Raw genomic sequence first — 22,293 nt, 5'->3', positions numbered from 1 at the left:
TAAATGAGAAAAAATATTAAAACAATACAAGATTTTTAATATACTTCGGGCTGGAAATCACAAGAAAATTATGCATCAAAACAATATTTATATACATATATTAATAAAATTAAAATATTTGACTAGAAAACCATTCTGATACATAGCAGATACTATTTTATTGCAGCTTTCCCAAGAAGTGCATTTAAATAAGCTGGTTCAAGAAGTGAAGTTTCTCATCTGTACATATTGGGTAGGCTACAGAAACAATCAGTCTTCTATTTGGTTATAGGCTTTATTCTTTCTTTTCTACTTGTGCATTTGCATCAATCAAATATCATAGACTCATAGAATCAATAAGGTTGGAAAAGACCTCAAAGATCATGAAGTCCAACCTGTCACTCAACACCTCATGACTACTAAACCATGGCACCAAGTGCCACATCCAATCTCCTCTTGAACATCTCCAGGGATGGTGACTCCACCACCTCCCTGGGCAGCACCTTCTCCTCACCTTGAGCCTTAACTTCCCCTGGTGCAGCTTGAGACTGTGTGCTCTTGTTCTGGTGCTGGTTGCCTGGGAGAAGAGACCAACCCCCTCCTGGCTAAAACCTCCTCTTCTCCAGGTTAAACAATCCCAGCTCCCTCAGCCTCTCCTCATAGGGCTTGTGCTTGAGGCCTCTCCCCAGCCTTGTTGTCCTTCTCTGGACATGTTCAAGAGTCTTAATGTCCTTCTTAAATTGAGTGGCCCACAACTAGACAGAATACTCAAGGTGTGGCCTAACCAGTGCTGAGTCCAGGGGCACAATGACTTCCCTGCTCCTGCTGGCCACACTATTCTTGATGCAGGCCAGAATGCCCTTGGCCTTCTTGGCCACCTGGGCACACTGCTGGCTCGTGTTCAGCCAGCTGTCAACCAATACCCCTAGGCAGCTCTCTAGCCACTCTGACCCCCGCCTGTAGCGCTGCATGGAGTTGTTTTGACCAAAGTGCAGCACCTGGCACTTGGACTTGTTGAATGCCATCATGTTGGCCTCTGACCAGCCTGTCAAGGTCCCTCTGCAGAGCCCTTCTAGCCTCTAACAGATCAACAATTGCTGCCAACTTGGTGCCATCTGCAAACAGCACAACAGGAAAATGGTCCACAACAAGAAAATGGTCTATTCTCAGCTAACAATGTAGCTGTTACCCACTAGAAAACCAAAGTATTAAGCCAGCATACGTTCCCATTGCTCACAAATTTTTATGTTGAACACAGGAAACACATTATTTATTTTTTTTATTCATCCAACCTGTACTACTGTGAAAAAACAGATGGAAAGGCTTTGTAGTCATTATACAGATGCTTTCCCATTTTACTTGGATTTTTTTGGGTTTGGGTTTGTTTTTTTTAAAACTGCTACATGTAGAGATGAAGTACTCCTTTCAGAATCCAAAAAGCAACAATCACTGCCTTTGAGTTTCCATATCATCTTTCCCTCTGATAATTATTTTTTATTCAAATGTTCACAGACATCAAAAAAAGAATACCCACAGTAAAGTAAAAATGGCTCTTAAAAATGTTTCACTCAGTTTGATTCCTATAATTGCAACAGTTCTTTTATGGATGTGAGCTCTGAATCTCTCCAGAAAGTCAGATCCTCCAGAAATACATATTCTATGTAAAAGAAGGCAACATGGCTGCAAAATATATGTCTGCAGGGCCTTGAGTACTGGGTCCAGTTCTGGGCCCCTCAATTTAAGAAGGACATTGAGACACTTGAACGTGTCCAGAGAAGGGCAACGAGGCTGGGGAGAGACCTCAAGCACAAGCCCTATGAGGAGAGGCTGAAGGAGCTGGGATTGTTTAACCTGGAGAAGAGGAGGCTCAGGGGAGACCTTATTGCTGTCTACAACTACCTGATGGGTGGTTGTAGCCAGGAGGGGGTTGGTCTCTTCTCTGGTAACCAGCACCATAACAAGAGGACACAGTCTCAAGCTGCACCAAGGGAAGTTTAGGCTCAAGGCAAAGAGAAAGTTCTTTACTGAGAGAGTCCTTAGCCATTGGAATGTGCTTCCCAGGGAGATGGTGGAGTCACCGTCCCTGGAGGTGTTCAAGAGGGGACTGGACGTGGCACTTGGTGCCATGGTTTAGCAGTCATGAAGTCTGTGGTGACAGGTTGGACTTGATGATCTTTGAGGTCTCTTCCAGCCTTGGTGATTCTGTGATTCTGTGACACTTCAGAGAGGAATGCACATTCTGCTACAGCTTTTTGAAAACAATTATAAAGTAAATGCTACACAATAAAAAGACTAAAACCAGCTTTCACTGTACACAGCAAACCAAAGCCCATAAATTTAATCTAGGCTTATTTTTTGTTCTGTTTTGTCTAGAATCAAGAAGAGGATACAGGGGGTTTTTGCTTTCACCTTCCTTAGCCAATAAAGTCTATAAACAATTGTCTGAATAAAGTTATCCAAATACATTGTTTAAATCCTGTGCCTACCAAAGAACATAAAATTAAACTACATGGAGAGAAAACACAAAGCAAGGGATAATCTTTTACCTTAAGAGGTAATACTTCTTTGTTAACACCGTAAAATATTGCCATGGCTTGTGTCCAAGAGAGGAGTCCTGCGACATTGCCGCACACCTTTTTAGCAGACTCCAGCGTGTAGTCTTCCATGCCAAAGTAAGGCTGGAGTAATTCCACTGTCTCTTCATTGATAGAATCCTTAGGAAACTGCTGTAGGCTCTGCAAAAATGGGCCACTCATAAGCTGCAAAAAAAAACAACACAGGATATTTATAAGCTGTTTACACATTTTACAGTCAAACTTCTGTTCATAGGTATGTTAAAAAAATGTTCTTATAATTTTCTGTAAAAAGTAATTCATATAGTTAATTGTCCTCTTATAGTTAATTAGTCTCTTCTCTCAGGCAACCACCAACAGAACAAGAGGACACAGTCTCAAGCTATGCCAGGGGAGGTTTAGGCTGGAAGTTCTTCACAGAAAAAGTGATTGACCATCGAAATGTGCTGCCCAGGGAGGTGGTGGAGTCACCATCACTGGAGCTGTTTAGGAAGAGACTGGATGGGGTGCTTGGTGCCATGGTTTAGTTGATTAGATTGTGTTGGATGATAGGTTGGACTTCATGATCTCAAAGGTATTTTCCAACCTGGTCTATTCTATTCTATTCTATTCTATTCTATTCTATTCTATTCTATTCTATTCTATTCTATTCTATTCTATTCTATTCTATTCTATTCTATTCTACTCTACTCTACTCTATTCTATTATATTCTATTATATTCTAATATTATGTTTGTGCTATTCATTTGTAACTGCTACATGCATTCAATCACTTTAAAATTAAGCAATTACACTCTAGTAACCAGGCTGGGAAGTTATCAACATTCTTTCCATTTTCCAAATCCCCGTGTTGCCATTTGAAAAATATTTCAGAAGCAGAATGTCACCAAAAAAAATTATAATTGAACCAAGATAAAGCCTCAGAGATATATTTGTAATCTATCTAAAGAATGCCAAAAAACCTGCTCATGCATTTTTAAAATGTAACCTAAATTATTCTGGAAAGGGAAATAATTTGGTTTGATTTTTTTTTTCCTAACAGAAGTTTAACATGTTAATGGAAATGCGTGAGATAACTCCTTATTCTATTTCATTACATCAGTGAAAAACAAAACACTTTGATGATTTCTTAATTCCTGGGAAAGCTTTAAAAAGCAAATTTTCTTAATTTCCATCATACACACACAAAAAAGAGGCAAAATTAGTGGCAAATAAATACAGCAATAGAGGTAGAAAAGAATTTCAAGAATGGCAGGAGAAGGCACAGAAAGAAAAGCATATCTCGAGAGAAGATCGAAGTCCAGCTTGAAGAAATAGCTGTCTGACCAAGGAATTTGGGCCAGGAATATTAAAATGCAGAATGCAAAGAGCTACTATTTCTTAGTCAGTTAAATTGTCTCCCAAGCAGTCAAGGAGCCCAGGAGGATCAGAAAAGACTGTTTAAATGTGAATGTACATGTTCCTAAAGAGAGGCTTTCCAGAACAACTTTATCTCCTGTATGGTAAACATGATTGGTATGATTTATCTATTTGCCATCAAGTGATATGTCATTGAAAGGGAAAGAAAAAATATAAAGCTCCTACTGAAAAAGTGTGTAGTGTAAGCAGTTGTGAGAGACTAAATCTTGTTTCTCTTGATGTGACTCAACAAAGATAAAATCATCTTTGCTGCTTGCCCAGACAATAGCTGATGTGTGTTGGGCAGAGCCACTGGAACGACTCTTGGGAAGGTGCATAGATAACGATTGCAGCTCTCCTGGAAATAGGCAGAGGCCAATCAATACTCTGGAATATACATACCTAAAAACTGGATAAAAGATCTTAGCAACTACTGGAGAAGGAAAACATGGAAGGAAAAGACCTGGACAATGCCACTGAGAAGGAAAACACGAAAAATGGAGAGAATACCAGGACAGAGACATCACCATGTGGCTTGGAAAAAGAAGACCAAGAGGAACCCTCTCTTCGTGTCCTAAGTTCCACCTGCTGCAACTCATGGAGCTGAAGAGGCTGCTCAGAGGACAACATCTCCTACAGCTGAAGCTACAGCACCCCTCCTCTACAGACCCAACATCTCCTCTACATGCAAAGCTGCAACACCATTCCTCTGCAGACTCAAACTGTCTTGGGGGGTGAAAGGTGTGGTAATAAAATTCCTTTCCTCTTCTCTCTCTCACTCTCTATTTTATCTCTTTCCCCTTCTGATCCATCCACTTTATTTGCGTAATAAATAGCCGGCTGTTGATATCTTGGCCTCATTTGTGCCTCTAATTTCATAACACGGGAATATTCAAAAGAACTGAGTCTCTTTCCCTCTCCAGACTGAGAGAGCAGTTCACCTACTCTTGCTACCAAATAAACTCTATTTAGGTACTATGTGCATCTCAAAGCTTGTGATAAAATTCTGTCCTGTTTTGAGTAAACAGCATCATAAATTCTCTGATAGCAAGTTGCTGTGTCTGATGTTTAAGAAACACTGTTTGAAAACTCAACTTACTTTTAATGATTCTGCCCATGACGGCTTGCAACAAGGCTTTTCTGGATCCATGGTAACAGGATCTAATGGCTTTTGGAATAGTAGCAGACAGCAGTCCATGATCCTCATAATTAGGTGAGGAGGTTTTGCAAGTTTTCTGACAGTAGCAATATCCGCTGGTTTGATGGTCTATTTGAAGAAAACAGTAACAGCAGCCTGCATCAATACCATTACTCTCTTTTTCCAGTTCAATGTTGTTTTTAGTGTTTGTTATACTTTTTTTCCAAGATGAGTCTGTACTAAGTATGTACAAAGAAATGAACAACTGGACTTACTTTTATAAGTTTCATGAAACTTCAATAATTTTAATGGATATATTTTAGACTGGAATATTTCCCCAATGCTAGAGACATCACTCAAAACCCAAATTCAAATACATGGAACAACTGCATTAACTTATTAGTCTAAGAGACTGAAATAAAAGTATACTGTAAAATTGCATAGGACTCAATTAAAAGCAGTTTCTCTGGTCAAATACCATTTTTAATTTCTCAGAGTGCCATTATTTGTTCTGAGATGGATTTGTTGGTTTTTTTTTTTTTTTTTTTTTTTTTTTTTTGGTTTAAAGTTATTTAAGTATGAAATACTGGGATTTTTACCTCATTTTCTAGTAGCATCCCTGACACTTTGCTTGGTTCAATAACCAATATAAAAATAATTAATGATTGCATAGTTCAAAACGAACATATTTATTTGTTTACAAAACACATGCATGCCAATATCTGTCTAGAAACTGCTGTTACAGACACATTATAGAAACCACTAGATGATGTATGAGTCCACATAAGCAAATAAGTAAAAGTATAAGCAAATTTTGTGATCTAAATAAGTAAATTTTGTGACCTTTTTTGGAAGTTTCATTTATCTCATGATCTAAATACTAGTGTAGGAGCAAACAATGTCCCTTTTCTGGCTTTTTCCACTCAACTCTTTTATTCACACAAATACTGGTAATTGTAACAAAAGGCCTTAAAAATGTAATTCATCAATGATTTCTGATCCCAGAGTGCTCTATTTTTTAATTGTTCAGAGCAGAATCATGAAATTATGTAGTAGAGCAACACCTCTGAATTTCTTAACCCTGATTCTAATCACTCTGAATCTCCTTCATTTTCTGTTTATGTCCAAAATAAATGCGTGGGTTTTGGTGAAGGAAGAGACAGCCTTTTCTTAATCCTAAAAGATAGGTACAACTAGTTAACTATGTAGAAAAAAAAAGCATTCTTTTAGTACAGGAAGTATTTTCTTGAATACAGAATAACAGATATTCTAAAGGTATCTGTACCTTTTGGAAAGATTTACACCTTCATAATGATCAAGTATTAAGATGGAAGCAGAAAAAAATGCTGTAAAATAATCTTCATGCATCTAAGGCAAAATATGAGCTCCATAGTCATCATAAATATTCATCAGATACATGACCACTAACTGGGAAGAGCTGGTGACAGGAGTTAAAACTAAGTGACAACTGGTGGCTCTAGCCTTTCTTTCAGGGGTGACTCAAATAGTGCTAGACTAATAAAAATGTAAGAATTTTATTCACATTTAGTGCAGCTTCTGCTTCTTCTAGTGCTGGTTTAGCTGCTTCCAGTTTAGTCTCCGCTTTCACTTTTTCTAAATCAATTTCATCTACGATTTTTTGTGCTTTATCTTTCACACCTTGGACTTCATTTTTTACTATAGCTGCAGCTTCAGCACTTTCTGTGACTTCTGCTAGTACCTGGGATTGATAATAAACACAAAATGTTTAAAATAAAATGGTGGAATAAGTAATTAAGATATCAAACACAAGAGAAAACAGATATGTAAAAGGTATTACACAGAAAAATACAAAGCTAACTCTAACTAATATGAATATACAAACATAAAATTACTATATAATGTATTATATTTATATATAATATAAATAATGCCTAGTATGGCATTATATAACTTTTATCCTACTTGAAACTATACTTTCAAAATACAACCATTACCTGGGTTTTTTAACTGTAATTCTGCAGATAAAAATATCTTTGAGGTCTCTTCCAACTTTGGTGATACTGTGATACTGTGAAAAATGCTATTGCTAACCAAAATCTGCAAGATGGAATACCATCTGCACCAATAGTCAGCCTCTCTTTTACTCCGTTAGTCTAAAAAGTCTCACTTTTAATTAGATATCCATTTGGTCTGGTTATTCAGTATATATATTTTTAATTCTCTTGTACATGTGTGACATACAGTTGGTGTCAGAGTGTTTTTGGACTCAGCTATAGAGTCAAGGCTAACACCCTATACAAGAACATAAACAGTGCTCTCAAACATCTTTGAACAAAATAGGACAGATAAAATCTGTAAATCCCTCCATTTTTGTGTGTGAAATCCAATTCTGATTTCTAAGAGCACCTCTCCTGTGAGGACAAACTGAATGAGTTGGAGCTCTGCAGTCTGGAGAAGAGAAGGCTCCAAGGAGACCTTATTGTGGCCTTCCAGTATCTTAAGGGGGCCTACAAGAAAGCTGGGGAGGGACTTTTCAGGGTGCCAGGTAGAGATAGGACCAGTGGGAATGGAGCAAAAATAGAAATGGATAGATTCAGATTGGATGTTAGGAAGAAATTCTTCACCATGAGGGTGGTGAGACACTGGAACAGGTTGCTCAGGGAGGTGGTTGAGGCTCCATCTCCGGAGGTTTTTAAGGCCAGGCTGGATGTGACTCTGAGCTACCTGCTCCAGTGTGAGGTGTCCCTGCCCATGGCAGGGGGGTTGGAACTAGATGATCCTTGAGGTCCCTTCCAACCCTAACAATTGTATGATTCTATGATTCTGTTACTAAGGGGAAGAAATACATAGACTGTGGATGATAATACTGCATGTGATTTAAATAAATATTTGATCTGTCATTATTTTTCTTCTACCCTTATCACAATTCTTCTGCTTTTGGTCATTCATAAGTAGTACCCTATTGAAAAATTTGACAACTGAGAGGCTACATGGATGATTGCCAGAGAATTATGTCAAAATGCATATCAAATGAAAATGTTAAACAAAGTAAACTCTGCTAGTATATCAGTTGTCCTGCTGAAATAAGTATCGTTTCAACACTGTCTTATAACTGTCACTTTCAAAAGATTAAAGGTCTTGAAGAATGCAAGCAGTCCCTCAGGTAACAAATGCAAGGAGAACAAGGAAGGGACTTGACCTCTATTGCAGTCTTAATATGCCCCACTTTCAAAAGTAAATGCTTGAATCAACATGCTAGAGAGAGAGGATGGGTTTAGATCATGGTGTACATTTTTTGGCTTGCACAAATTGTGAGAAAATTCTGCAATAGCACCACGATACATCCTGGTGCTATCTGCTGCCTTTTGCTATTTAACACTCGAGTACTTACTTTATCTGCCCTAACAGATGCCAAAGCCAGTTCCTTCTCCTTAACGGCCAGCTTCTTAGAGAGTTCAGCAACAGATTCACTGGCCTCCATCAGCTTAGACAAACCTATTTAAAGTAAAATATATAATCTAGAGAAATGCCAGCAAGGAGATGACAAAAGTGACATTATATCAGCTGAGAGTAACAATGTAAAATTTAAATCCTGTATCAGGATAATATCCAAACAAACTGAAACAGTTTTCAAAGTTAATCATTTTAACTCTCTAAATATTTTGACACAAATTGATAAAAGACCAAGGAATAAAGGATGTTTGTATGAGATAATAGCTAAATAATTCACAACATACTTTTTGAGAAAGTTCCTTAGGATGCAGTAATAGTCGAGCACATTTGGAGTCAGGGATGACCAGTATTTTTGTTATTTTGAAATACACCCTTTCTGTGCAAATGAAACTATTGAGTATATTTTCTGACTGGCATAAATATTGCCCATAAGAAGACAAACTTTATCAGGATGCTGCAGTAGAAAATGTACATGGGAATGGGCACCTATACACAATCATTTTATTTTGAAGACTAAGGGATTAACAATAAAGTGGGAGGCTAGGGAAATATACATGTGAAATCAGTAACTGTGTTTATAGCTACCTATGCACTAGTAAATCAGACGCACTCTGGCCATTTTTAGGTCCTATTTTCTGTCACAAATGCTAAACTGGAACTATTAAAGTTTAATATAATGCTGAAATGAATGATTTAGCTAGCAACTTCCTTGAGCCATTCTTTTAAGGCAATCGTTATGAGCTGATCAGAACTGGAGTGCTTGGAAATGTTCCTCATATGCTACCAGTTTTGAACCATGATCCAGCAGAACTGATTTTAAGTGATCACTGAACAGGAAGTCTAATATTAAAACACAGATAATTTGAGACTGTGCATGGAAATATACATTTATCTGTATATTGCTTACCAATTTGCATACGGTCAGCTTGTTCATTAATACTCTCTAACTTTTCAGTATAAACTTCTTTGTAGCCATTGATGAAAGAGAGATAGGATTTAGGTGTCACATAAGTTCTTCTTCGATAGCTGAAACATAGTACATTGGCAATATAAACACATAAACTATTTGACTGCTTCCAATGAAACAGAAAATTATATAAATCTTCAATTTCTTCAGAATGCAAGCTGTGATTTCCAACTACTTTTTTTAAGTCTTCATAAGTAAGATTAAAGATCATTGAATAGAATCATTGAATCATAGAATCAATAAGGTTGGAAAAGACCTCAAAGATCATCTTGTCCATCCTGTTACCCAAGACCTCATGACTACTAGACCATGCAAGTGCCACATCTAATCCCCTTTTGAACACCTCCAGGGATGGTGACTCTACCACCTCCCTGGACATCACATTCCAATGGCTAACAACTCTCTCTGTGAAGAACTTTCTCCTCACCTCAAGCTTAAACTTCCCCTGCCACAGCTTGAGACTGTGTACTCTTGTTCTGGTGCTGGTTGCTGGGAGAAGAGACCAACCCCCTCCTGGCTACATCCACCCTTCGGGTAGTTGTAGAGAGCAATAAGGTCTCCCCGGAACCTCCTCTTCTCCAGGCTAAACAATCCCAGCTCCTTCAGCCAGAATAGTAGTAATGAAGATGCTGAATTTGCTACAGAATAGTAATTATTTTTCATGGCCTTTGCGTATTATTGGTATAGCAGATTTATTTTTGTATTAGCCTTAAAATACACCTTTTTATTTATATAACACAATGAGTTCAAAACCCAAAATCGATAGCAACAATTCCATGATTATTGCATTTGTATAAAACATTACCTTTGGAAATAATTCTCACAGCTTTCTGAAACTATATCATGAAAGAGACCCATAGTTTCCACTGTTTGTGTTTTAACTGATGCAGAACAGACCATATTAAATTCTGAGAGGAAATAAGTGGCTACAGCTATGAGAGCTTCCTTGGGCCATCGACTGAACCAGTCCATGGTGCACCCTGATATGAGGCCAGGAAACTTCAAAGAACGAGCACGGAACTTCTCACCAACCTAAAAAAAACCCCAAACAACACTGTTAATTTAGAATATGTTACTTAATTAAGTCAATCAAGATGTTTAGTCATATAAATAATTAGAGATTTTTTTTCCCTGTTAGAATACTTGCCCAGTTTTTTAAAGTATTTTGTTAAACTTTGAACATTCAATATTTTATGTAATTTGAATTAAGAAGTCCATAACAAATAGAAATGTTTCTTAGTGTTTTAAAACCTCACTTAACTTATTTTGATCTCCATTAAATTCTTGTTTTTCAGGTAACAAGCAAGAGTTTCACACAGATATATTCATTGCTTTGTATTAGGAAAGATTATTCCAAAAGGAAAAGAAATAAATTAACATGTGTAGGAGAAGGGTAACAAAGGTCTTCGCCTGCTTACATCTTGTCCTGGAAGCTGTGCTCAGGGTGAATAGAACATCTTTAATACAACAAACTTGTAAGGATGATTTAATTTTTAAGAATTTTGGTTTTAACTTCTGACAGCTGTACCATTATTTTTATGACATCAGCAATTCCAACCAGACTTCAGTAATCTTTTAATGCATGTCTAAGTCTCCATAAAAACGTAAAGCTTGAATAATCCTGTCATACCTTATGAAATAGTTTGCTAATGGAAGTAAGAAGATAGGTATGAAGTAAAAACTTACTGGAGAAAAGCAGAGTACAACATGCAAATTCTTCTTTGCCCGAGATAAAAAGTATTCATAAAGATTATCAAAGGTAGGAGGACAGCGAGGCATCTCTTTCTTCATCACAGCTATTAATCCTTGGGTGATTTCATCCAATTCATCCCGAGCAAATAAATTAGAAATCTGTTTATAAAATTAAGAAAATTAATTACAGGCATGTAATTATTTTAGGGTTTATACATATTTTTCTGTTTACATCTTTATCTCTCTGCATATAAGCAGTTTAAACAGATTAATAAAAAAAACAAATTTGTCCCTCATTTAGATTTACCTAAGTCTACTAAAGATGAGGAAGTCTGTCTCAAGAAGAGTAAGGATTTTGCCTGGCCAACAAATCTTCATTTAATAAAGGCTATGGAACTTTCCATTAAAGCTACATATCTTTTCCTGGCTTACACTGAAATAGAGGTATAAAGGAAATTCATACAAAGAGCATTCCTTACTTTAAAAGCTGCTGTATTTTACAGTTAATTGTTATTGATTCTACAATCAATTTATTACCTAAATTAATAGAAATAGGGAAAAAAATGGTGGGAGTAAACTCTGCAGGTTTCTGATTCTAAAATACAATGTCTGTCATGCTAAGACCCTTACCTCGCCTGAAGACAGCAGATTGTTTATGTATTCCAGAAATGACTCCTCTTTTATTTCATTATCAGTGAAAATAAAAGTGATGCCTTGCCCTTCTCCCCCAGCTGTTCTGTACAACAATTTTAAATCATCTGAGAGATTGCTTACATTGTAGGACCTAGGAAGAAAAGGAAACAATCCTGGTTAATTTAGACCAATGCAGAATACTGTTATTTTCAGATTATGGTCTTTTAGGAATGGAATGGAATGGAATGGAATGGAATGGAATGGAATGGAATGGAATGGAATGGAATGGAATGGAATGGAATGGAATGGAATTTACCAGGTTGGAAAAGACCTTTGAGATCATCGCATCCAATCTATTATCCAACACTATCTAATCAACGAAACCATGATACTGAAAGCATCCTTTATAAACATACATATTTTGACTCAGGAAAAGCTAACACATGGTCCAGCTTTTCAGCTCAAGAAATCTTACTTTGTATGTAAACCAGACAAGAATTTATTGTTTTCCTAATTTTTAAATAGTGACAAAATAAGTTTAAAAAAAATAGAAACAAAACACTGTTGAAAACATAAGGTTAACATGTTTAGCATAGCATAGCATAGCATAGCATAGCATAGCATAGAATAGCATAGAATAGAATAATAGACCTTGACGGTCATCACATCCAACCTATCCTCCAAGACCACCTAATCAACTAAACCATAGAACCAAGCACCCTACCAAGTCTCCTCCTAAACACCTCCAGTGATGGTGACTCCACCACCTCCCTGGGCAGCCCATTCCAATGGCCAATCACTCTCTCTGTGTAGAATTCCTTCCTAACCTCCAGCCTAAACCTCCCCTGGTGCAGCTTGAGACTGTGTCCTCTTGTTCTGGTGCTGGTTGCCTGGGAGAAGAGACCAACCTCCACCTGTCTACAGCCTCCCTTCAGGTAATTGTAGACAGCAAGAAGGTCTCCTCTGAGCCTTCTCTTCTCCAGGCTAAGCAACCTCAGCTCCCTCAGTCTCTCCTCATAAGGCTTGTGTTCCAACCCCTCACCAACTTTGTTGCCTTTCTCTGGACACATTCCAGCAACTCAACATCCTTCCTAAACTGAGGAGCCCAGAACTGGACACAGTACTCAAGGTGTGGCCTAACCAGTTTACAAAAAGAAAGCAATAGCATAAATTCAATTTGTATATTTCTTGCATTTCTTACCTGGTCAAAGTGATCTGAAATATTTTATAGCCAGCAATAAAGGAGGCCAGCCTTGAAAGACTTTGTTTTCCAGAACCACCGACTCCAACAAGTAATGCATTTCCATATGGTGTCCGAATTATTCGGGAAATCTATATAGGGGGAAAAAATGAAGAAAAACTAATTAAAAAATGTAAATTAGGAAAATTAAAAATCTCTTATACAATATTTACTAGAGTATCAAAATGGTACTTGCAGAAAATTGTTCCTCTTAAAAGAGCACCTGTACATTCTTTGGAAATATAATTTAGCCAGTGAAAAAGCTGAACGTAAGAATATAGGATGATTATAATCATATAGAGGATTTAAATATATAAAGAGACATTCTGAGTTCCGGTTTATGTTGAAGGTGTCATCCTCAATGTGTTTTAAAATATCAGGAAACTTTAGCTAGAAGAATAAACATACTACATTCTTAATTTCAGGAGTCTGAAAGACTTGGACACATGTAAACTATCGTGTAGTGTTACCTTCTATTTTCTCTACCTTCAGTGTTTCCTTTGAGATAGTTTTCTTAATGAGTCTCCAAGATGCATACTCTGGATTAAAAACTTGCTATGCTATTTCATTTATACATGTCCCTTGTATACATATCTTCCTTGAGTTTATTATATATTAAGTGCACTATTACTGTTAAGATGCTACAATTTGTTTTGCTCCTCATGTAAATCATGTACAGAATGCAAAAGATTGGCATCTACATCAAGATTTTCAATTCCATTCATTTTTTCCTTTAAAGAAGCTTTGGGTTTATGCACAGCTCCTTCTGAGCCTACCCAGACAACGACATTAAAACAGAAATCTAGAAGTGACATTATGAAGGTGACTAAATTTACTGTCACCACAGTGGCAGCAGGGCTCCTGTCTGCTACCAAAGTGCATATCCCATGAATTCTGGTTAAAACTTGCCAATGAAAATGGAATATTAGAGACATTGAAGGCCTTGTGAAATTCACCTAGTATCACATGAACTTTTTAATGCAAAAGCAAGCAAAATGATTTGCTTCACTACAGGTCAGGTAGAGAAGAACCAAACCTTCTGGTTTGGTTTCACTGTGGCTTCAGTAAATGGATCATCAAGTTTAAGTAATTCCTGAGAGAACTGACACATTAGGCAGAGTGATTTGAATAAATCTCATGTTTAGTCTTTTCCTTCCCCACCATGAATCAGAACCTGTCTTGAGATAAGTTTTTCCATTATATCTTCCTTTCTGAATAGGAGTTGAACTGATTGTAAATTAAGACTTTCCTCTGCCTTACAGACTGATTCTACTGCAGCTCTGATTTATATTTCTTTTCATGTCTCTCATCCAATCAGATTGATATTTCAGTCATTTGTCATGTACAGATACCTTTGAAGTGTTCTCTGTATTTTAAAGGATTAAAAAACCATCCTACATACAAAATTAAAAAGCACCTCCTTACGACCCCTCCTAGGAAAATCTTCCTATCCCTGAATACATAAAAGCTTAAACAAATATATAAAATTAGGTATTTATTACAAAAACATGCACACAGGTAAAATGAATGTAGCTCTTTCCTAGTTCTTAAAAATTATTAAGCAATGATGGCATGTTTAGGGATAAGAATAGCTTTTCAGAATGTGCCCTTCAATCATAGCTTGCCCAAATCAGCAACTAAAAAAGTAATAAACTCCAAACCTTAATAATATGTGTCATTGCATCCTTAAAAAATACCAAATCAAGAAATGAGCCTCTAATGTATTCGTTGTATTGTCTCTGGTACATTTGCAACTTTTCACACAGAAACTCTAAGCTTGGAACCTGAAAATAAAGAAATACAAAATTCAGTAACAGTACCAGTGTGGCCCTTCAGAATGTAAACCTACAAATCTTGAGCTCACGCACTGGCCATGTGTAATCAAATTTTCCTGTTAATTCACTACAGTGATCTTAGCTGTGCTTAAGCAGAATTTTTCTGCTCATGGTGGGAGGAAAAAGCAGGAAAACCAGGAAAAACTAAACAACATTTATATGGCATTATGAACTTTAACATAATTAAAATTACTTATTGCATAATAACCAGAAGCAATTTAGATTTGTCTTCACAAATAATGTGGTATGTATTCCATAAAACATTCTGTATGATATGACGTCAGCAATATAACACACTTGATAATTAAAGGGAAGAAATCAGTGCCTAGTCATTTTAGTGTAAAATTAAATACCTTCTCATAAATTTTTGGTGCTTCAAACACGAAATCTTCTGGTTCATCACCAGTTGGTTCAGGTATGTCCCGTAAAAAGTCTACAAAATATGGTTCATCTTGGAGAACTTCTGTTAAGTTTGCATCCACACATTCCTGAATTACTTTATTAATGGTTTTATCAAACCAAGTTGTATCCTCAGGAGTAATAAATCTAAAAGAGGCAGAGATCATTGAAATTAAAAAAAAAAGGTTCATTTAAGTTTTAATATTAACAGATCAAGATCCTTGAGTACTTTGATTATCTGTGGCTGTGATTATCTGAGAAGCAGCCAACCAAATGGTAAACATAAAGAATGAATCACCTCGATCCCAGAAAAATGGAATGTCAACTGTGAGCAGCAAACTAGAGGAAAAATTTTTTTCATCTTTACTTCTTTTCTTTTTCAGTGATACAGTTGGTAGGAAAATAGGACAAACATGAAAAACCTGTTACACAGTGCTCTCAGTTTTCAAATAAATAAGGAGTATCGGAGGACTGTGATATAGCTATAGCTTAAATATACATTCATTATTGTTAGTGTTTCTCAGTGATGCTATAATACTAGTGCAATCTAGAAGCAGCATGGAAGAAGAGACTGCATGTCACAATCCCTCTCTTGCTTCACCACATAACATCTCTGGACAAATACATATATTCCTCACGTTTTTTAAATTACCTACAACAAATAAATAGCATTTCAGTAAACCTCTGTGATACTGCTCCTACTTTACTGCTCTAACTTTAAAACAAAAAATTATGCACTGTCACCTGTATGAAACTTTTTCACCAGTGGGTACGATCCTAATCTCAAATTCAAATTAAACATTTTCCCCTTTTCTATTAACAGCACTTCTGCTGTTAATGCATATACATGAATTTCAGGTAATTGGTGAGGTTTTATAATAGACAGTAGTTGAGGCACTTAGAAATATCAGTTCTGTTAGAATTTGTAATGGATTTACACTGAGTAGGCTTTTTCAGATCATAGAGAAAGAACTATTAAAGTCAGTAGAAATTTCTGGTCTTCATTATTATACCATTGGCAGCTGATGGACAGGATTTCATTTTAGATTTCCTGCATGCATTTCCCAAATTCAGCATGTGCTTCTAAGCAGAGAGGAGAATCTATGCAGGATTTTCAAATCAGAATTCCTCTGGGACATTGGAATAGGTTGTAATAGCAGTGTACTTCTTTGGCCCTTGAGTTTATTATGCATCTTCCTGAGGAAAATGAGAAGGCATCTGCCTGTTGATTCAGAGCTCTCATGGAAGAAAATGATAAATTCCAGAGGATATAGGTAGGGATGGTAAATGAAACTGGTTGACAATATTATTATGTTTCATTTGTAACCATTTCAGAGGGCTGGAGAACCTCTCCTATGAGGATCAGCTGAGGGTGTTGGGTCTGTTCAGCCTGCAGAAGAGAAACCTTATAGCAGCCTCCCAGTACCTGAAAGGGGCCTAAAGGAAAACTGGAAAAGGATATTTATAAGGGTGTGTGGCAACAGGACAAGGAGCAATGGTTTTAAGCAAGAGCAGGCAGATTTAGACTAGACATTAGGAAGAAGTTCTTTACTATGAGGGTAGTGAGACACTTGAACAGGTTGCCCAGAGAAACTGTGGACACTTCATCCCTGGAAGTGGTTAAGATCAGGCTGGATGAGGTTTTGAGCAATATGGTCTAGTAGGAGGCAGAGGGGTTGAAACTGGATGATCTTTAAGGTCCCTTCCAATTCAAGCCATTCTGGAGCACGGTTTAGCACCAGACGTGGCAGTTACATAATGGTTGGACTCCATGACCTTCAAGGTTTTTTCCAAAGAAAGAGATCTTATTATTCTGATTTTATGACAGTTGCTGGGATAATATTCCAGTGCAGACTGCATGTAAAGCAGGACTAAAGTTTTGATATCGGCCTAATGAAGTTTGTCATAATAAGCTTTTCAGATGCATGAGCATAAATAAAGTAAATAGCTAAACCTACTAAATATAAAATGCCATAGTTGTTATACCTGTCAGCAATTACTCTGGTACATTCATGTTTAAAAAGTGTTAGAAGGACGGTGCTGTTGCTGCATTCTTCTGCCTTTATAGTTAGCATTCCTTGCCAAATTCTTGAAAGGTCTCGAAGGTTGAAGATATAGTGGAATTTAGATGGTGTAGGCAGCATCTTTGTCTAAAGAAAAATATTGTGAAGATTTGAAATCAATTACATTTAGAAGGAATCAAGAATAATCCGAATTATACATTAAAAAATGTAAAGCATAAAAATACCAAAACTACCAGTTTTCACAGATAATACTGTGGGCAAACACTAAGAAGTCATCAAAAACACCTTATAAGTTTGAAAGCAGGAGCTGGCGTCTAAATGTAAAGCCTCAAGTCTTATGTGATTATTGCGTATGTTGTTCTGGGTTTTCTAAATAAAAAATTGTAATCTATAAAGAATTCCACTCCCTGTTTCCTATCTTTAGTAAATAAATCTTTGGGTAACAAATAAAATCCTAGGCATGAATGGAATGATGTTTCCATATATCTCTTCTATACAGAAAAGATGTGGTTTTAGCTCATCTTTCTCCTATTTTTCTGTTGTTACAGATATATTCTTAAGGAATACAGGACTTGATGATCTCAAAGGTCTTTTCCAACCTGGTTAATTCTAGTCTGTTCTAGTCTAGTCTAGTCTATCCTAGTCTATCCTATCCTAGTCTATTCTACTCCTATTCTAGTCTAGTCTAGTCTATCCTAGTATATCCTATCCTATCCTAGTCTATCCTACTCCTATCCTATCCTATCCTATCCTATCCTATCCTATCCTGTCTTATCCTATCCTATTCTCTATTACACTAACAGGCACTATTCAGAATTATTATGATAAAACTTTCCCTTATATTTATACCTTTGTACGCTGCCACAATATTCTGCCTGTTGGAATCAATTTTTTCACCATATCACATACTTTAGGGCTGAAATTTCTACAGGGATCAAAGTATCCACAGCCAATAATACCTGAAAAGATAAAATACAATATACAACTAACCTCAAGTTGTAGGATGTGATAAGGCTGGTTGTGAACAAGACATACATGTACTTATTTAAAACATTAACATGTATTTACATCACAGATAAAATAATGTTGCCTCTTTTGACTATGGCTTTGCTGAACCAGTGTAGAATCATCTGGCAGTAAGTGCTGGCTTTTAACAGCATACTGTACTGACAAAGTGAACAGAATTGAGAGCTTCAGCAACAGAGGACATTTCAGACACAGCAGAGGTGGGATGGTAAACTATGTAGTAATAGCAGTGCTCATATTCTTTCAGGAAATGCCATTACATTATTATTTTGCTTGTCCAAAATTAGAAAGACAAGCATTTAAAGGAAGTAATTTCTCTACCACAGAACCAATTTTGCTGTAACACAGTTCAGTAGTTCAGTTGTTTTCCTGGAAGTGCTCTAAATTTGCATGGCAAGTGCTTTTATACATTTTAAGTCAATGATAACAAATATTTATACTAAAACAAGAGAAAGAAGTACCGAAAATTTTGTCGATGGATGCATTGGATGGCAATGTACAATTGAATACACAAAACTGTCTCTTTAAACGCTGGGGAATATCATTGCGGCCTCCTCCAGGATGTATCATTGCTGCTATTAGTTGTATATCTACAATTGTAGTGAAGTCTCCAGGTTTATCCAAGCTGTACATTCCTTTCATTTCCATCATCTGACGAACTATTTCGTTTGTTACCTGTAAGTTTATGTAACTCGTACAAATTAGAACATCAAACAACAGAACAAAACAACTGAACAAAAAAACAAAACCCTGATAATTTAATTTCTTCTTGTGTTTGTATTCCTTTTACCCAAACAAAGTTCGGTAATGAACTGAGGAAAAAAATGGGTTTCTTCTGTATTGTGCTGCTGGACATGCAGCTCCAGATGCCCAACCTATGATTTTTTGTTCTTTCTTGAGCAAAGCAATTACGTTGTGGGTTTTTTTAATAGAAAATTGTTTATTCTGAAAAGGTTACTCACTCCACATTACATTTTACAGCACCTGTATGGATCAGGAGGCATCAGAATTTGTCCCCGTAGCAACTACTCCATTAACATTCAGCAAGGTTTATGTGCTCACATACCCAAACAAAGTCACATCGTATACAGCAGGACACCAATCAAACCATCATTCCATTAAACATAATTCAGCAATGTCTTGAGCCATAATGGAAGACCTAGGGGAGGACCTTCCATAATGGAGATCCTTCCTGTTAATTAACACTGCCTGAGCCTGTGAAGGCTTTTCCTCAAACACAGCCATCTTTGTTCTAGACTATGGTAAAACAGCTAGGTATTTTGGGTTACTCAACACTAGTTTCAATGGGAAAAATAAAAAAAAAGCACATTTAAACTGCTCTCAGGTGAGAGTAAATTGTGAAAATCAAAACAGTGATATATATTGACATTTAGGTAAAAGGCTAGGTTTCAGTTCAGAAATACTAGAACATATGCTTGGCTTCCACTTTGACAAAAACATCTTTCCAAAGTGAAGAGGAGGAACTGTTCAGTCTATCTACGCTCACTTATATCCATGCTGCCTCTTAAGTACTTCCCCAAGCCCACTCTCACCACCAGACTCACTCCTCACACTCTTAACAAACCAACCCAATGCTCCAAGTAGCCTTAACGTAAAGTGTGAGCAACACAGAAGCCAGCAAGCCTGAGCATTCAGAAGTGCCTAGAGGCCCCAGATTTCTCACTTGTTATTCATTCTGAGCAAATTTTCAAAAGTAATTGTATGAATTCTTGGTCTTTATGTTAGTATAGACATTCCAGAAGACATAGGATCCTGGGCTGGAAATATTTCAGATCTGCTATGGGAAGGAACTGAGATTCTTGTGCCTGATCGTGGGTATGTATAGGCATATGAGTGTTACTCACCCAAACCACAGATGGGCTAATCAAAAGCCAGAAATCTTTAATATGGTTTGCAAGCCAATGTGTCACTTCTGAATCTGGACATAGCCTTACTTTCACCAAGTTATCACACGTTTGTTATGCAGAAAGTTTGTTTACTAGTGCTCCCAAATTAATTGCAATCTTGTAATTAATAATATGGTACTTGGGTACAGTGATGCTTTTTATTTAGTCTTAAATTATATGAGGAATTGGAGATACTGTAAGATAGGATACATTATCCTACACATCACTTCAATAAACCTACTCTCTTTTTCCCCTCCATCTGTGTGCTACACTTAGAAAGCCTGTTCAATAGTTAACAGTCAAGAATCAGGTAAGATTAAGTTAAGATTAAGTTAATCAACAGTTAAGAATCAGTCCACTGATTCTCATGTATATATAAAAACAAAACCACAAAACAAACAACAACAACAACAAAAACAAACAAAAAATACACTCACACCACACATACACACCCCCAAACCCAGCAACAATACATAGTTTGAGAATAAGTTGTATTTGTTAAAAAACACGTTACCTGATCTCCCCATTCATTGATAAGTGGCATATTTATATCATCAATAAACACAGTCATTTTTCTGCCTCCAGGAGGTCCATAACTACTTCCAACACGTTTTTCCACATAACTCTCTATTGTCCTCTAAAAATTAAAGAAAGTTCTGGTTTTGCAACAATAATTAAAATGTACTGTTAAAAAACCATGTTACTTATTGCTTTCTGCTGCAGCACTTATCCAATGATTTTCTTGTGTTTGTTAGCAGTTTCGTTTTGGCTTCACCATTAAGCAACTCTACTCTGCTCATCACAGAATCACAGAATCATAGAATCACCAATGTTGGAAGAGACCTCAAAGATCACCAAGTCCAACCTGTCACCACAGACTTCATGACTGCTAAACCATGGCACCAAGTGCCACGTCCAATCCCCTCTTGAACACCTCCAGGGATGGCGACTCCACCACCTCCCTGAGCAGCACATTCCAACAGATAACAACTCTCTCTGTGAAGAACTTTCTCCTCACCTTGAGCCTAAACTTCCCCTGGTGCAGCTTGAGACTGTGTCCTCTTGTTCTCGTGCTGATTGCCTGGAAGAAGAGACCAACCCCCACCTGGCTACAACCTCCCTTCAGGTAGCTCTAGACAGCAACATTCAGTTCTATGCAATTCCCTGGCTTTTAGGACTATGTCCTTTGACCCATTTCTGGCTACCAAATAAGTTTTAAACAGGTTTTCAAACATGGAATTTATTATTTCATTTAGCAGCACTGAAATAAATTATTATAATGAAGTCACCAAACTAAAATGACATTAATTTCAGAATGTCACATTATGTCTGTATGAAATATTACATCTTCTTATAAATTTTATTTGTCTTCAAACATGTCAAGATTAATGCAAAAGAAACTGCTAAGAGAAAAGCAAATAAACAAATCAGAAGTTGTGAATCAAAACAGAAATGGTATTTTCTTTATCCAAATCACAATTTCTATAAATACTAAACTTATTGTGACCGTTTGAGGCTGTGCCTTTAAGAAAGGGGCACACTGGCTAAATGTTTATAAAATATCTTGGTATTCTAAACAAATTTCATTGGCCAAGTAAGGTGGGAGGTGAGATTGGACCCAGAGTGGCTGGAACTTTCTCTCAGTCTTCCTTTCTTCACTGTCCCTTCCACACTGGACTGCTTCTGGGCTTCTTGCCAAGAGATAAGAACTAACTAATTCACTGTGCATAGGCCTCTGTCTGCTGTGCTAACCCCTCCTTTTTTCTCTTCTTCTACCTCTTTGGGGGAGAAGGGAGGTAGGGGGGTGAAGGGGGCACAGGGGGAAGCCCCCTCTGTGGGGGGTCTGGTTTCTGGTTGAGTTCATTTGCTGTATATTCCTGTATATATTGTAAAATACCTGTATTAGTTGTGTTACATATAACCTGTTTCCTTGTAAAATATACTCTCATTTCTCCGACTGAGTTTTAGCTGTGGTTTCTTTCTCAGTGGGGGAGGGAAAGCAGAGCCTTTCCTCTCAACCCACCACACTTATTTAGAAAGGCATTTA

The 22,293-nt window shown here is 37.0% G+C and overlaps 1 protein-coding gene across 1 annotated transcript in view; it reads right to left on the bottom strand.

The window, feature by feature from the left end:
* DNAH8 (dynein axonemal heavy chain 8) overlaps positions 1-22,293 on the bottom strand; it is a 167,268-nt gene that overhangs the window by 38,960 nt on the left and 106,015 nt on the right. The window contains exons 55-69 of the mRNA XM_054162298.1: positions 20,761-20,883; positions 18,801-19,014; positions 18,163-18,272; positions 17,276-17,439; positions 15,244-15,436; positions 14,717-14,839; positions 13,017-13,147; positions 11,813-11,966; positions 11,177-11,341; positions 10,296-10,522; positions 9,431-9,549; positions 8,462-8,565; positions 6,632-6,808; positions 5,050-5,217; positions 2,526-2,738 (exon numbers count right to left, since the gene is read on the bottom strand). Of these exons, the coding sequence (XP_054018273.1) occupies positions 2,526-2,738; positions 5,050-5,217; positions 6,632-6,808; positions 8,462-8,565; positions 9,431-9,549; positions 10,296-10,522; positions 11,177-11,341; positions 11,813-11,966; positions 13,017-13,147; positions 14,717-14,839; positions 15,244-15,436; positions 17,276-17,439; positions 18,163-18,272; positions 18,801-19,014; positions 20,761-20,883 (2,385 nt within the window). The remainder of the gene's footprint in view (positions 1-2,525; positions 2,739-5,049; positions 5,218-6,631; positions 6,809-8,461; positions 8,566-9,430; positions 9,550-10,295; positions 10,523-11,176; positions 11,342-11,812; positions 11,967-13,016; positions 13,148-14,716; positions 14,840-15,243; positions 15,437-17,275; positions 17,440-18,162; positions 18,273-18,800; positions 19,015-20,760; positions 20,884-22,293) is intronic.

This window comes from Dryobates pubescens, chromosome 6, assembly GCF_014839835.1.
Source record: "Dryobates pubescens isolate bDryPub1 chromosome 6, bDryPub1.pri, whole genome shotgun sequence".
Taxonomy (NCBI): Eukaryota; Metazoa; Chordata; class Aves; order Piciformes; family Picidae; genus Dryobates; species Dryobates pubescens.
This window is presented reverse-complemented; position numbering and strand designations above follow the sequence as displayed.